The sequence below is a fragment of the Calidris pugnax genome, unplaced genomic scaffold (assembly GCF_001431845.1).
Source record: "Calidris pugnax isolate Ruff unplaced genomic scaffold, ASM143184v1 scaffold39, whole genome shotgun sequence".
Lineage (NCBI taxonomy): Eukaryota > Metazoa > Chordata > Aves > Charadriiformes > Scolopacidae > Calidris > Calidris pugnax.
Genome location: NW_015090828.1, coordinates 446,862 through 462,654, shown reverse-complemented (window position 1 = coordinate 462,654; position 15,793 = coordinate 446,862). Strand labels below are relative to the sequence as shown.

At 37.7% G+C, this 15,793-nt stretch overlaps 1 protein-coding gene across 3 annotated transcripts in view; it reads left to right on the top strand.

The window, feature by feature from the left end:
• Nucleotides 1–15,793, top strand: part of RASGEF1A (RasGEF domain family member 1A) — a 174,201-nt gene that overhangs the window by 108,758 nt on the left and 49,650 nt on the right. Inside the window, exon 2 of one of the 3 annotated variants that reach the window (XM_014940552.1) lies at nucleotides 10,847–10,961. The exons of 1 other annotated variant lie outside the window; for it this stretch is intronic. In XM_014940552.1, coding sequence (XP_014796038.1) covers nucleotides 10,920–10,961 — 42 coding nt within the window. In that variant the 5' untranslated portion in view covers nucleotides 10,847–10,919. Of the gene's footprint in view, nucleotides 1–10,846; nucleotides 10,962–12,645; nucleotides 12,665–15,793 lie in introns of those variants that run through there. One more of the 3 variants, XM_014940553.1, reaches the window with a different exon arrangement.

The following is a 15,793-nucleotide window of genomic DNA, read 5'->3' as shown; positions in this document are numbered from 1 at the left end:
AAAAGACTCAAGGGGTTTTGGCTCTTTCAAATGCCATCATTTTTGTAGCATTGAATTTGTGGTAACACTCAAAGAAATGCAGCAGATTTCCTGGAAGCACATTCCTGCAACTGATTGCAAGTATGCTTAAGGCTAAGCTTGGGAATAAACTCTTTGACTTAAATGAAACAACAACAAAAAATTGAAATGGTTACACATATTCTTTTTAAATAAGGATCTGAGAAAGCATGTAGAATACAGCAATGTAGGCTTTGCACAGATAATGCAAACATGGAATAAACCCCTAGATTCTGACATTTCAGATACACCCCTGTTTTTTTCTATTTTTTGTGCATCTTTATGTTCGAGAAATGCAGATAGATCAGCATCAGTTTTTATTGTTAACCATTTGGACTCGGGCATATTTGAGCAACAGCTGTGAAGATGGATTGCAGACATGCTTCTTTTAAGAGCTGTTGAACAGGCTGAAGTGTATATTTGGAACAGGGCTGGAAGGAGGCAGCTTAGCACGGCAGCTAGTATGTTGGTGCAAAACCAGCAAAGGTTATCCTGGAAACTAACTGTATTGTAACAAGGATTTGTTGTTGTTGAAGTTTGTGAGGAAAAAAAAAAACAAAAAACGCACCAAATTTAGGATAATAGTATTGTGCATGATGTAAAGCTGAAAAATCAGTTCGCTGTAAACATTTGATGTTTGTTAAAGCTAATTAATCCTCTAATAGCTGCAGTATTCAGATGAGAAGCTCATGAGAATAGATATGCAATTAGTCTTCCAATATTCCATTTGTGCCAATTCCATAACGTTCTGTTTTGTAACCAGCAAAGAGCATAGAAGGGGAGATGCTAGATTACCAGAGAGAGATAGATGTAGCATTTTAGAAGGTGGAAGCAGGAGGGACTTGCTGTATTACATACAAGGACACTAACTGTAACGCTCAGGAAGTCTCAGGAAGAAAAACAATCAATTTGCAACCTCCTAGAGCACAATAAAACACTGAGAAATAGACAACATGAACTTGTCAGGGACAGATCGCGTCAAATCAGTCTAACTTCCATTTTTGACAGGATAACTGGCCTAGCAACCAGGATACAGCAGCAGGAGTGACGTATCTTAACTATGCTTGATCTATTTGGTCTGTATCAAATGAAGCCAAAGAACGTTTCCTCCACAGTGAATCAGCATAAGCAGGACCCACAATCAGCTGGAAAATCATCATGCAGCCATAGTTATCCGTGGCTTGCTACTGTTTCAGCAAGCTTGTCTCCAAGGATTATATGGGGTCTACACTGTATCCTCCCCAGTCTATTTAGTATTTCATTAACACCATCAGCAATTATATAAATTACACGAGAAACTTGGGGACATTACCAAAGTGGGAGGCAATCCTATCCCGTTTCTACAATCCTATTCTTGAAATATTTCCAACTAGGCAAACAAAACCCCATCACTGAAAGTCTTCACTGTATAAAATAGATGTAAAAGCAGAAAGGTTTACACAACAGAAACTTGAGGAGGTAAACCATATAATTCAAAAGTAAAAAATGAAAAACCTACTTAATCTGTACCTAATCTAAAATTAAACTGTGTAATATTCTTCTCAAGAGAAGCATATGCCATGGAAAGATAACACTGGAAAAATATCAAATCTACACTTCATATGAAGAGAGCTATCAATCCTAGTGTCCCTACATGCTACAGTAATCAGAGAAATGAAAAAAAAAAAAAAAATATGAGGAAAGAATTCTAGTCTTAATTCAGATTTAACATCCAGTAATTGGGGAAAAACTCCTTTTTCAGCCACAGAAAAAATACAAAGAATAACAATGCTTGTTTTCCACATCAACTAAAATGTATTTAGTATCACATAATTATGGCAAGGAAGGACTTAAGAAGATTCAGAAAAAAAAAATTAAAATATTTTGGCACTTTGGCACTGACCTTAGTGGATGAAATTCCATTAGGCTTGTTAAATGCAGACTAATCAGGCTTTCCACAGGAGATCATATGCCTACGTTAACTATCTATAAGAAATTACAACTCACTTGCATAGGGCTATGATTAATTATGAATAAGCTTTACAAAACTTGGTTTTTTATGAAATCTCTTTTCAGTTCAGTGAAAGCTAAGAGGCATTTGAAATTACTTCACTTGTACAAACTATACATTATCTCTGCTGGAAATCTGCATGAAAGAGAGTCCTCCCACATGTACCTACAAAGGAGTGATGAAAGGTCAGAGAGACATTGCTATGGGTTTCTTTGTTGGTTTTATACCAATAAGTGAGCTGAATGGGTCACAGGACTGGATTTCCTGGCAGCTGGATTGTTTACCTGGTTCTCCCTTTAATTAAGGACAACAAAAATCACTAAGCGGAGAACCAATTGTCTTCTTTGAAAATTAAAGTTAGTGGTACTCCTTATGTTTTTTGAATCCTTCTCAGACTGTGAAGGAGGAGTACTAAATTATTGTTATTGAGAGGCAAAGAATACAGTAACTACAAGAGCACTCCTGAGTCTTTGCACCGTATTTTAAGTAACTAATTCAACATCCTGTAGCCAGCAAACCTAGCTGCTTAAAAATAATCTAATAAAATCCAGCTCCCCACAGTAAAGATTAATTGGTAGTTGTTTGTAGCATACCTTAGACTCCTTAGACAAAAGATGTCTCATAAATGGTTTATACTGATTTCAGCAACAAAAAGGTGTACACAAAGCCTTTGTTTTGGCACAGAAGAAAAAATGTGAATGTACAGGAAGGATTGGTCTAATCCCCAATTATATGACAAGAGAGGTGGGACAAAAGTAGGATGTGTCTGTGGGACAAAAGTAGGATGTGTCTGTATGAGCAGGGCAGAATGGGCACAAATGTGTGGTAGCCAGTTGGGGATAAGAGAGTTGCCATCTGGAATCTGCAGAGCAGAAGTGTTAGAACAGGATGCTTATCTGTCACTGGGTGGGATTTACCACTGTGGGCACAGCACTAGATCAAAATGCTTCTACAGCTCTCGGGCTGGACTTTCTGTGAATTACCAAGCCAATTACCAATTACTGCTGACAGACAGCAAATTTCTCTGTGCCCTTCCATGAAGTCATATTCCCAGTGCCCAAGTGAGAATCAGTCAGCAGGTTTGTGTCAGGCAAGAGCACGGGACACGGCTCTGGCTTCATCTATTTACACATATCACCTTGTATGGCCCTGAGCCTCATTTTCAGCTGATTTAATGATTTTAATGTAATTCAGCTGAGAATCTCATTGTCACCTTCTTGTACCTGAAAATTAAAATGAAATTTCATTTCTAATGGTGGCTTTGAAGTTTACTCTTATGAAAATTTGCATTAAGATATACTTTAGCTCTAGATACTTTCCAGGGACCACAGCAGTGTCCAGTGCTACGTTATATACGTGGTATGTCAGTTCATGCGTTAATAAGTCAGTTGGGTGACGCATTTTTGGAGGACAGCTCATTGTGGCCACCAGAGTTAGCTGATCAGGTTAAATTTCTGCTAAATACCAACCCTGGCATTAAAAGCAGCGTGAGCAGAACCTATATACCATTGTCATAAACCTCATGCTAAAATACCAAGCATAAATCAACACACAGATTTATGAAAATAAATGCTTAAAGTAATCAGGCAGGACAGAAATTGCATTTCTCACCTTTATTCCTGATCAGCTCAGCTTGTATTTGCTCATGTCCCACTTAGACCTGTCTTCCTCTTGAGGCATAGATGAATGTATGACAAAAAGCAGACATTATGCTCTGCTAAACAAGCTGAGTGACAGCTAGCAGGGTGCCTGTTCGCCTCCGAACTTCACCTCCTTACTGCCAGAGTGAGGCTGATTCTCTTGAGCAAAGTATCAAACTGCAGGATGCCTGGACAGGAGGAGATATCTGTATGGAGGTGCAGGGCTGCAGTGGGCACACCAGCACCTGGCCGGGGAAAACCTGAGGAGCCTTTTTCTTGTGTTGCTGTTCTTGGGAAAACCACTTCTGGTACCCAAGTGCTCACTGCACCTGACTTACACCCCCCGCGTCATCAGTGGCAGGGAAAGTACATCCAAAAAAGAAAAAAGCAGCAAAGCAAAACCAAAACCAACCAAAACCAAACCAAAACCCGAGAAGTGATTACCTTGCACAGTGGGAAAACCTAAGTGCAAAGAACTGCTAACAGGTGCTGGTGACTGATGCACAAAGTAATTGCTACAACAGAGGAGGGGCTTAGAAGTACAGGTCTTAACAAAAATTTTCAGCACCCACTAGTGATTTTTTTCCCCTGCGCCTCTTTGCTGTGATGAATAACTCATTTCTGTAATTATCAAGAGTGTCTTTCTTGGTCATGTTTTCCTTATCACAGCAAGTGTGTAGTGCTAATGAGAAGTTTTTCCAGGAAACAGAGATATACGCTGACAGTTTTTCAAACTGCAAACTAGAATGAGACATTTCTGTTGTGAGGAAGTCTAAAGGCCCATCAGCATCAAATCATACACTACCCTGTCACCCACCGGTTAGGAGAAAAGGAGGGTAAAGAGATGCAGAGTTGCTTGAAAGACAGACAACTGGTTTTTGTTGGGTTTTTTTTGACGATAACTTTTCTAAAAGATTTATTAGAATTTCTCTATAAAATCCCTGAGCTGTTCATAGCCACCTGTGACAGTTTCCGTTATACTTTCAAAGTATATATAGAAAAAAAGCTTTCATTAAAATAACTTAAAGGCATAATGTTGATTCCAACAGAGGACATTGTCCAATAAGTAAGAATCTGTAACTTCTCAATAACCTGAATCAGCTACACGTTATCAATGATGCTGCACTGTGTGATGCAGTTCTCATGACTCAGCACAGCATCAGTTTCCAATGCTTTGCCCATACTTTTATCCAGCCAAATGAGGGGTAAAATGCAGTGGGACACAGTTTCTAATTCTCTCTGTTTTTTCACTCTGCATGATTTTTCGCTCCCAAAGAGTTAAAGCACAGCCTAACGCTCATTGTTTGAAATAAATACATAAATAGATAAAATCACCATATTACAGCGTGAGATATTAAAACAATCCAAAGAAGGAGACGCAGTCTGAGCTTTAGGGAAGGAAACTCCATCCAGAAACAGAAACTATAAAAAGCAGGGGATGCTTCTACCAGAATTACGTGACAAAGGAATGCCAAAACACATGCATGCAAAATATGCTCAAGCCAATGTTCAAAAAAGGAAGGATATGACCAACAAAATGAATCCTTTACTATTTGAGGCTAAGTGCTTTACATTTTCTTTTACCACGTTATCCTGACATATGAGAATCGTGCTCTTTCTCCTGTACATATCACACAGCCATAAGATAAGAATCCACCAGCTGAGGCTTTCCTGGCACATCCTCTAGAGTGGTTTGGAACAGTGACCAAGTTGCCGCTTTTTTTTTTTTTTTTCAATATTTGGGGTTTGGCACAATAAACCCCCCCATCATTTTCAGTAAACGTCGCTAAATGCCAGAGTGGTTTCATTTTTTTGCCCAGAAATGTCCTTTTTTTTTTTTTTTCTCCTTTTTTTCTTTTTGGTCACATTTGTCACAGCAAGCTTTATTTATTCATTCAAGTCAACCTCACATAGAGCAGCCTTTTACATCTACCAGGAAAACAACATGTCACCAAGAAAAACAACAGCATTGTGATTCACGCCAGAAGCAGAGTTCACTGTCTGCTGGCCCTCAGCCCAGATCCTGAAGTGTCCACGCTTATTTTGTAAGCCTGCATTACCATAATAGCAATATTTTATTAGCAAAGAATTTCAAACTCCTAATGTATGTCTGGCTTTTCATGGCTATATAATGTGTGCAAAGTCCAAGTATTTCTTCACTTCCTTTTCACTTCAATCCAATGAAATGCATCCTGGCTGCAACATCAGCCCCTCTTCTTTCCCCAAGTATCCTGGCATCCTCTTTCACATTGCCTTTTTTCTTGGAATATAGCCAGCTTTTCAAACCTGTTCACCTTCTTCCACATTATCACTTTCAAATACTTTTTATATTAATTCTCATATTGTGACCGTACAAACCATCTTAAGAACAAAGAGTTTGGAGCTGCCTGTAAACAAGAAAAGTGCTGAAGATTTATGTGAGAAATTGTTCGGTGCTTTCCAAGCTGGATTTTTTTTTTTTTTTTCACTTTAGCTGCTGGGTTTTTCCTTTCAGAATTAAGGATAGTTGCTTTTTCTACAGCTTCCGCTTTGGTCACATGGGGTGACCACCTGAGGGTCCATCCTCTTCAGAGGATCCTCATTCTATTCTGGGACAGACACTGGGGAACAACAGAAAACACAAGACTATGGCAACAGATAACAGCTGAAAACGTCAGCTCATACACTGATTGCTGTCATTGAACAGTCAAGCTATAGAGAACCAACTGAACATAATAAATAAAACATAGCCCCCCAAATAAGACACAAAAAACCCCACAACCTAAACCTCTACATTTTAACACAACTTTTCAACCAGAGTGTGTTTAGTAAGAGACAAAGGATGATTCAGCATTAATGCAAATATAAAGTGATTCACCAGTGATGACATTTGTTTTTACAGTAAATTAATGTTCCAGTGTGATCTGAGTATAAATATTTGTGCTAAGAAAAATGATAAAAAATGAAGATAGGGTCCAGGAATGGAACATGGGCCAGTGAAAATTTGGCTTAAAACTTGCAAACATTGAGCCTATGCCAAGCAATCCGCTTCACCAAGGAAATCCCCAGTAAATAGCCTATTTCCTGAAAAGCGTACAGCAATTCTACAGCCAGAAGTTCCCCTTCTGACTTGCAAATAGAAATCGTTTTAAACAAAAAAAGCCTGGGGTATCCACATGACTCCCCACTGCACAGTGAAGATGTGTGCTTAGATGCTTCGAAGGAATTTTCACTTCCTTGGCTAGCCATAACCTATGAACTGTGTACCAAGGGATAGCTAAAAGGAATTTATCTCAATTTTAAGGGAAAAACCTAAGATAGTATCAGTCATAATCTATCTTTTCCTGCTATATTTCCAGGTTTATTATATTTTCAGAGTTTAACTGACAAACATAATCAAACCTAGTTTTCATCCTGTTGTTATGATTATGATAAATTAGACGAGACTTTCTTTCAAATACAGAAGCTGGTTTCAAGCACACAGTTTCTCTCTTTCACCAACACTCTCTTAAACAAGTTGTATTAGGCAACCAGAGACAATCTTCAGAAAGCCACAAATCAGACACCACATAAAGATATTCTGGTCTTCTTTTAGAGTGCTTCCTCTTTTCTAATTTAAATAGAACAGAAACGGAACATAGTTTTATTCACAATATATGAGGAATAGTTCAGAGAACTATTTCCTCAAAACCTTCACTACTCAATAAATGATTTAAAATAAAAAAACGTAAAAATTCCTGCATATTAAAAAATCATTACCATTCTCTTTCACTTTTCTTTTAACTATTCTTATTTTACATTCAAAATAAAAGTTTCAACATCAAAAAACCCAATCCTCAACAAGATCATAATCCGCAAATAGTTGGAAATAAAAAAACTGTTCAACTGTGTGGATTTCGCACCCTCCTAAAGATCCATTTTGCTAGCAGCAGAATCAATGGCACTGATGAATGATAACAAACCAACACCAAGCAAGAGGAAACACCAAGATAACTTTTAGCATCATAATGAAGTGCAAAATATAGGTGCTATGCAGGTACAAAAAAAATAAAATTACATCCATATTCATATGTTGCAGCAGCCTTGGCATTGCTTAGAGATAATACGGCATCAAAATTAAACTGCAGTAGTAACATTCAGAAAAGGACCCTGTTGCCAAACACTTGGAACCAATCTTCACATATCAAAAATGGAGGGGAAAAACATGTCTCCTTCCAAAGCCAGTGACTCTTTCATTGACAAAAAAAATGCCATGCCTGTGTTCACAATTAGAAATATTAATCACATTCTACCCACATAAGACATATCTCTTGTTCACCAGCTCTCTTACAGCTTTCTTGGGAAGTACAGTGCTTCTAATTTAAGCCTGCACCATATATGGTTCTTTCATATATGGAAAAGTCACAACTGTTTGTGTTCAACAATAAAGAGCACTTATACATTTAAAAACTCTATTTGGAGTATTAATTTAATATAATCATAACATCTCCACAAGGAAGATGCAGCAGAAGAGACATTACTGCTGTATTCTCTAATACCAAGAATATATTCTCTAATATGAAGTTCTTCAAAAATATCCCCCAAAATTCAGCGATTTCTTTGGGACTTTTATTAGCTTTTTTTGTCTTTTCCTCCAAATCACTGTACACAAGTAACTGGGCGGATGGTGAAAAAAACCCCATGAGAACTTTTTACTCCCACAGTAGTTTCTCACTTCTCCAAAAATACACATACCGTTATGTTTTTACACTTGCCGGAGGTTCCACTACATAACATTTTGAGGGGGAAGGGGGTTTCCACTTTATACACAGTGGCATTGCAGTATCAGGGCTGGCAGGAAGCTGCTCTCTTTACAGAAAGGGAAGCTGCCTGCCTGCAGCTTTCTGAAGTCACAGCCGAGTTTAACCCTATGCGGGCACATCTACCTTCCCCCAAAGCCAGGCCCATTCAGTCTTTTCAAGTGTGATGTGTGGTTGCAAGAAGCAGAATAAGAAGTGAGAGAGTAAGTGTTGATTGCACCCATGCATATGCCTAATTCATAATGCAGCAACTACAAAAGGTCACATCTTGCTAATGCTGAAGGTCAAGACAGACTGCCTGGTAACTGCACGTGGATCACATTTACACTATGGCATTAAGAGGCTTTCTCTGATTCTCAGGCATGATGCACTATGTCCTGTTCCAGAATGATTTGTCATCCCCACAAGTAGACAGGAAAAGCAAAAGGAGATACCCTACAACAGGAAGTCAGTACTTTGGTATTAGAGCACTTTAGACTTTACTGAAAAAAAAAAAAAAAAAAAAAAAGAGATCTTTATAAGGAAGCTTGCTTCCTGGTAACCGTGTTTACTAATAACACAATCTAAATACAATTGTGTGCTCCTACTGCATTAGGTTCTGATGGCATCTACAGCAGAGCTTGGAAGGCCTGCCAGAAGGTCTCTGAATTATTTATACGGAAGTCATCTTCATCCTCAAAGTCACTGGAGAGGCTCTGATCAATCACTGACATATTTATTGATTTTTAAAAAAGAAACAAAAAACCACAAACAAAACATTTTCACTTCAGTTCCAGGCAAAATCTGCAGCTGTTAACATGGAAGTGAAGCAGCATTTCTTCATTAATAATATCAACACGGAAAAACCTTGTACCATATGAAAGTAACAGAACTACGTACATCCAACTCAAAATTGCATTTTTCATGTTTCTTGCTTACTTCCTATATTTCCTTTTCTTTTTATAATGAAAATCAAAGAAATCAGGTTTTGCTTTGAAAACAGTTACTTTGATTTAAAATAACCCATAGGTTATTTGAGACCACATGAGCCCTACAAGATTTTTAGAAGTTGGTTTAAACTAAGACCTTGATCAAGCACTAACTGAAAACAAAATTCATTGATAACACTGAATCACTTTGGAAAACTCAGACTTGAAGGTAGAAGCATATGAAGATTTAGTCCTTAATTCATTATGGCCATGAAGTCATTATAGCTCTCATGTTAACCTACTTGGTGTAAAATATTATAAAACATTTATACATTTATTCCCATACATATTTTTTTTTGTGCAAACAAGTGTTATTTTTTAGTCCAATTTTCCAGGGAAATGAGTTTTGTGTGCATATTCCATTTGTCTGTCAAACTCCCCCAGTACTTAATTCCAGTGAGTGATTCAAATTCAAAAAAGGTAGAGGCCTCCATGCTAAAGAAATACCTGCTCAGAGATGAACAACTCAGGTTAGTGCCATCACTGAAGGAAAAGAGCTTCAGCTGTAATAGACCCTCATGGCTGGTGCCAGCCTGCATGCTCACAAGTCTATTTTAATTTCATATTTAGAAGAAAAATAAAAAAAATTGAAACGACAAACACCTGCACCCAACTCAGTGGTACTAATCACAACATAAAATTCAGCTTAGTAACACAGCAACAGTGAATTTTCTGTAGAGAAAAAATATTCAAAAAAACCTCAAGTCCTACTAAAAACCTACAAGTCTGTTTTGAAGTCGGTCTGTGGTGTATTACCTCTGTGTGTACCCCAACTACAGTGTGTCTTGAAACAGTTCAAAGTTGGATTCTCTTCAGTCCATTTTATCCTAGGCACCAATAGAATTGTTGCCAGTTTATCTATATCCTTTATCTTTATGTCACAGTTAAGACAGTTTAGTAGATATTAAATATATATATAGTTAATGATTTATCCATCATTCTGATGAGACATGATTGCGCTGTCACTTTCTTTTATGCTGCCATAGTACTTCTCAGGAAGAAAAGATTTATTATTCTTCTATCACCATAGCTACATTAAGGAATAAAATTCTAAATTCCAAAGCTTTTGTTGAACAGTTTTCAGAATGCAGTTTAATAACTCACCAATTTAGCAATGTAAATATTATTGATATTTTAGTAGATATTGCTTATTAATGACTATTACAAAACTGCTGTCATTGGGGCTGGGGGTGGATTAACCCTCCCAACCCCTTTCCTATTGCCCTTCTCTTGGCACCTAATATTTAAAATTCTGCCTTTTTTTGTAATACCATAATTTGTGCTATTTCCTCTTTATGACCCTCCCCTCTCTAAAACTATGCATGTCAAATTTTATTCTAATACAAAAACACATTTTCAGTGGAAAATAACATTGTGTTCTGAATAGTAATCCATTGCACCCCTTGTTTTAAGGGGAAGGAGGCAAGACACATGACAAAAATCATAGAGTGAAATAGCTGGAAGTCCACCCACTGGGAAAGGCTGGATGGCAGAACCACTGTGCAATGCTGCTGTAAAGAAATGCAAAGTAAGTATTATTTTACTTTTTATGATTCTTACATAAAAGTTTCTTTTTTTATGTGAAAGCAGTGGTGTAGGATAATTTATAGTTAGAGATTTATATTGTTCAGAAACCACACTGGGTAGACTTAGACTTGAATAAGAATTAGTTCAGACAGAGGCAGGTGCAGAAAGAATCTTTTCGAAGCCAAATTGTGCACTGGGAAATGCAGGCAAATGACACTGAACAGTAGCAAAGGTTCATTGCAAAATTCAATATTGTTGATATGTGCTTTCAAAACCCTCTTACCCTCCTTCCCCCATCCATCATTTCCTTCCACCACACCAGACAAATCTATGATCATTACTTGCAGCTCAGTCATCCACTTCTCCAACATCCACGTCTCAGATCTCATCTAGACACACACGTCACTTGTGAAAGTCAAATCTTTCTTACCCATTATTATCATTCATCTCAGATACCATGCCCCATACAAGATTAAATTAAATATATTCCAATAACTTCTTCCAAATGTATGCTATTGGTATACAACCACATTGCTGTCTTCCTTTTCTAAACTATTCCTCCACGGAAATGCAAGCTCCGTTTCCAAAAGGTATGCCACCTTCTGCAATCACCTCTATGCTTTCTTCCTCATTTCCTTTGCCAATTATTCAGTTTCCCAAATCCCCTTATTTCTACATCCTTATTTAAATTTCTATACCTTTATACAAAACCCCGTAGAAAACCAAACAAACACACCGCTGACACACTGTCTTCATTACCTACACAGAAAATCCATTTTGCTGTTTCCTGATTTGCCACTGCTTGGAAGATGTCAGACTGTAGACATAAATGACAGAATTACTTCTTTCTCATTATTTTACGTATCAAGGATATAATACAACTAAGGAAACTGACTCAGGTTTCCAACCAGGAGGCATCTACTACTTTTTCTATATGATTTAACTGAGCATCTGAAGAATGTTTGGTATACTGTGGATGTTACTGTGCAAAACTAAATTACAAAGAATGATGCCACAAAAACTATTTTTTTTTTTTAAATAAATACATTATCAACAAGTTTAATTCCAGAGTGTTGGTTCCCAACTGTCAGACTTCCACAGAAAACATTTTAAATAACCTCCAAATACCTATGCAGGAATTTTATATTTTCCTGAAAAAGATAATCAAATCAAGACATTTGAGAGATGCTGCTCTAAAATCATGCTAAACCAAACCCACCATTTTGGGGAAATTTTAGCAGCAATGACATAAGAAAGCAGACAGTTACAAATACCTGCCCAAACCATACTTCCTTTCCTTCACAACATCTGTACACTGGTCTAAGTGGCATGTCAATTCCTATAACTCTATACGTAGAGAAAACAGCAAAACAGCTTTGGTTTCGCTAGGGCTTAAGGGGAACCGTGGCAGGATTGGAAGTTCCCAGCCAGTACCCGGCAGCCCAGCACATGACACCTACGTAGTGGAAGGCTGAAACTCAGAATTTCCTCTCGTGCCCTACCCTCTGTAGCACTTTCAGTTTTTCTGCCGTATAACTGTAATGGAAAGCGCAGGGCTCACCGCAGTCCCCAGCACACTTTGCCTGAACATAGACGTGAAAGAGTGGTGAAGCAGCTCTTTGCTTCCGTGACAGCACAAAGCAGGGACAGACTCCGGTGCTCAGGGTGCCCCAGCTGCCAGAAGACATGTTCCTTGAGACCCCGGTGAGTTTTGCACTTTGCTGTGCTCTATACTATCTGTTCACGTCTACTGCTTGTGTTTTAGGAGGTGTATACACCTCTGAGCAAACTACAGTGAGAGCATCCAAGTGTTGTGCTAGGTATTGCTACTCTGTTCAGCCATCAAGAGACAGCTACCCATGCATGATTTAGACTAATTTAATACTATGTTACAGAGAAAGCACGTTTAAAATTGTGGTGCAGTTTATAAATTCACTGGTTGTTCTGTGTCTTATGTCATACTTAGATCATACGTAATGCATTGATAACACACAGAAGGAAGATTATGTGCTGTTAGCTTTATACAATGCTGTTTTGGAGAAATGGAAACCCAAGTTGGCATTTCATGTTATCGTGGTACGGGCATCTTTTTCCCCTTGAGTGAAATACCAGAAAAGACAGAAACATCAATTTGAATGAATATTCACCAAGCGTGATTGTTTCAGTATTGCGCAGGCAAGTTTAAAGTGATGCAGTACACTGAGAGGCTTGAAACACAGAATCAAAAGTTCAGCTTTCCAGGCATGTTTGAATTTGCCTTTTGGGGTCAGTCCATACCAAACCCAGGTCGTGCTCCCCAGAATATGAATAACCAAGTTTCTGATATCCGAGTCTGAGTTAGAAATCTTTGAGTCAAAATACCTTTCTCAGTCACTTTCTTTCCAGGTTAATGAATTAAAAAAAAGAAAGAGCAGTAACAACACTGAAATTTCAACAGTAATGAGCCATTTGAATTGCAACAAAATATACCTTCTGTTAGCCTACAAAACAGAAAAAAAATAATATTTTCTGTAAGATCAAAAAATAGCAGATTTTTGTATGTTACAAATAAAAGCAATTAGAAAGTGAGAGCTCTTATTTCAGACACATAGGATTTACAGCTTCCAGAAAATGTGGTTCAGGAGTGTTTTCAGTATAACTTGTGCTAGATCAGAAACTCTATCCTGGTACTTTGCAGGAAAATGAATGTTTCTGCTGCAGCAAATAAGATCCAATCCCACACTGAGTTTCTCAGTCTGGTGAATTTAAGCTTTAAGTGGATTGGTAGGGACCTGATGCACATAAGCTGTGCAATCCCTTGAGAAACCATTTTCAAATTAAGTAGTAAGATATTGCACTTCTTACAGCTTATTAGAAAGAAACAGTGAGCAGCAACAGCACATAGCTACTATGCTTGGGATTTAAAAGCTGGATTTAGCTGCCATGTCCATAATTCTTAGTGCATTGGTTATGTAAAGGAGTAGGTGAGAGGAGGGTTTAGTTTCATATTAACGAAAGTAAAAAGGCTCTACGGAATGTAATTGCAGGATTAGTAAAAAGTATAAGGCAGCTTTGCTCTGCTATTTACATATCAAGGCAATTTATGAAAATCCTCATATGGAAAACCTCAGTAATTGAAAATGAGATTCAGAAACACCTTGCTCTTAAATTAATGGGCAAGCAACATAATTTTTCATGTTAAAATATTATGAATAGAGAAGAAATTGGTAAATTTTCACAAGATATTTTAAAGGTTTTCTCGCCAAAGAAAAGGAATAAGATACAAGAGCTTCTTGACCAACATTGACAGTTATTAGAGTAGTATCTCTGCAAGTTTCCAGATATTCAAATTACAGTCTTACATGTTCACAGGATTTTTATGCATGGAAATATTTTTGACAGTAATTGCCATTCATCTTGTGGTGGAAAGCTAAGGGTAAAGGGATGGAACAAGTAAGTGCCTTGAGAATAACTTGGTAGATGTAACATCACAGTATGGGGACAATACCTAAGAACAGAGAAACTATAAAGACAACAGATGAGATGGGTCAAAACATGGAGGGTCAACTAGGCTGTTCATCCTGCCAGCTAGGATGAGCCTAGTTTGGCAGAGAAACTAGAATGATTAGAAATTGTCTAATCTGTCAAATATGGACAATCCTCAGCACAGAAAATGAGGTTACCGTGAAAACAATCTTTAGCAAAGCTGCCACCTCAAAAATAGAATGGCACAAAAATTTGAGATTGCACACCAGAATGCATTACTGAAGACTACCAAAGTAGCAGCTAAATTTTGAATAAAGTACTAAGGGAACAAATAACAGGACAAAAGAAGTAAGTCATCGACTTTAGTCTCATAGAAGCATCAGATACTGATGGAACAAGTGATCAAGTTTTATATGATTGCAAAAAGGGGCAAATCAAAATAAAATACAAAAACATTACAGAGGACTGAAGGGAAAGTGTTTTGCTTGAAATACACACAAAGGCAGTGACTACTGCTTTCTAATTTGTGCAAACTGATTTCAGAACCTTCCCACTGAAACAGAAAAAGTTCCAATCTCTTGTAATATAGATGACATTTTAGAGGAGCTGAAAATGTAACAAATGCATAAACGGTTCAGTTATTTCTATAACTTTTTCATGTTTGATGTATAAGGACGGACCTCTAGTTTCAATCTTTAGCTGTGATCATAACAGAGTTAGATTACCCTTTGTCACACTGCCATCCTTGCACAAGCCCTTGCACAACTTCTCTCCCGTCCTAAGGAGACACAGATCAACCTTGCTGTCACATCCCATTAGGAGCAGAGCTGATAAAATGTACTGGGATTCCAAGGTGACATAGCTTCTTTCATTACGTTTGTCACAATATTGATTAGATTAGGTCTGAAGCCCTTCTTTGGCCTGCTACTGACCCATCACATCTCCTGGGAAATTCTGCGGAGTGGGAAACAAAATTGAAAACGACTGGAACAATAGAGATGTTCAAGATGGTTATAGCTCATGGGACTCACATAGATGTGACAAGTGCTGATTTTTACTAACTATGCATCCTAATCCATTAATCCCAAACTTGACAACTAAATATCACATTATCTTCTTCACAGTAGTTAGTCTTCGGGAGCTTAATAGCATGAAAATAACACATCAAATATTTTTACTTCTTTCACTGGAGTAAATAACAACGTGGTCAAAGTGCTGCCTAGCTCATTTCACCCACCAAAAATTTAAAGAGTAAATAAAGAGCAGCTTGGTTTGCTCTCTGTACAGCCTTACATCAGTTGTCTTCTGCAATATGCTTAGTTTTAGATATTACACTGCCTGCAGGATCACTGGTGATGTTTCAAGTCA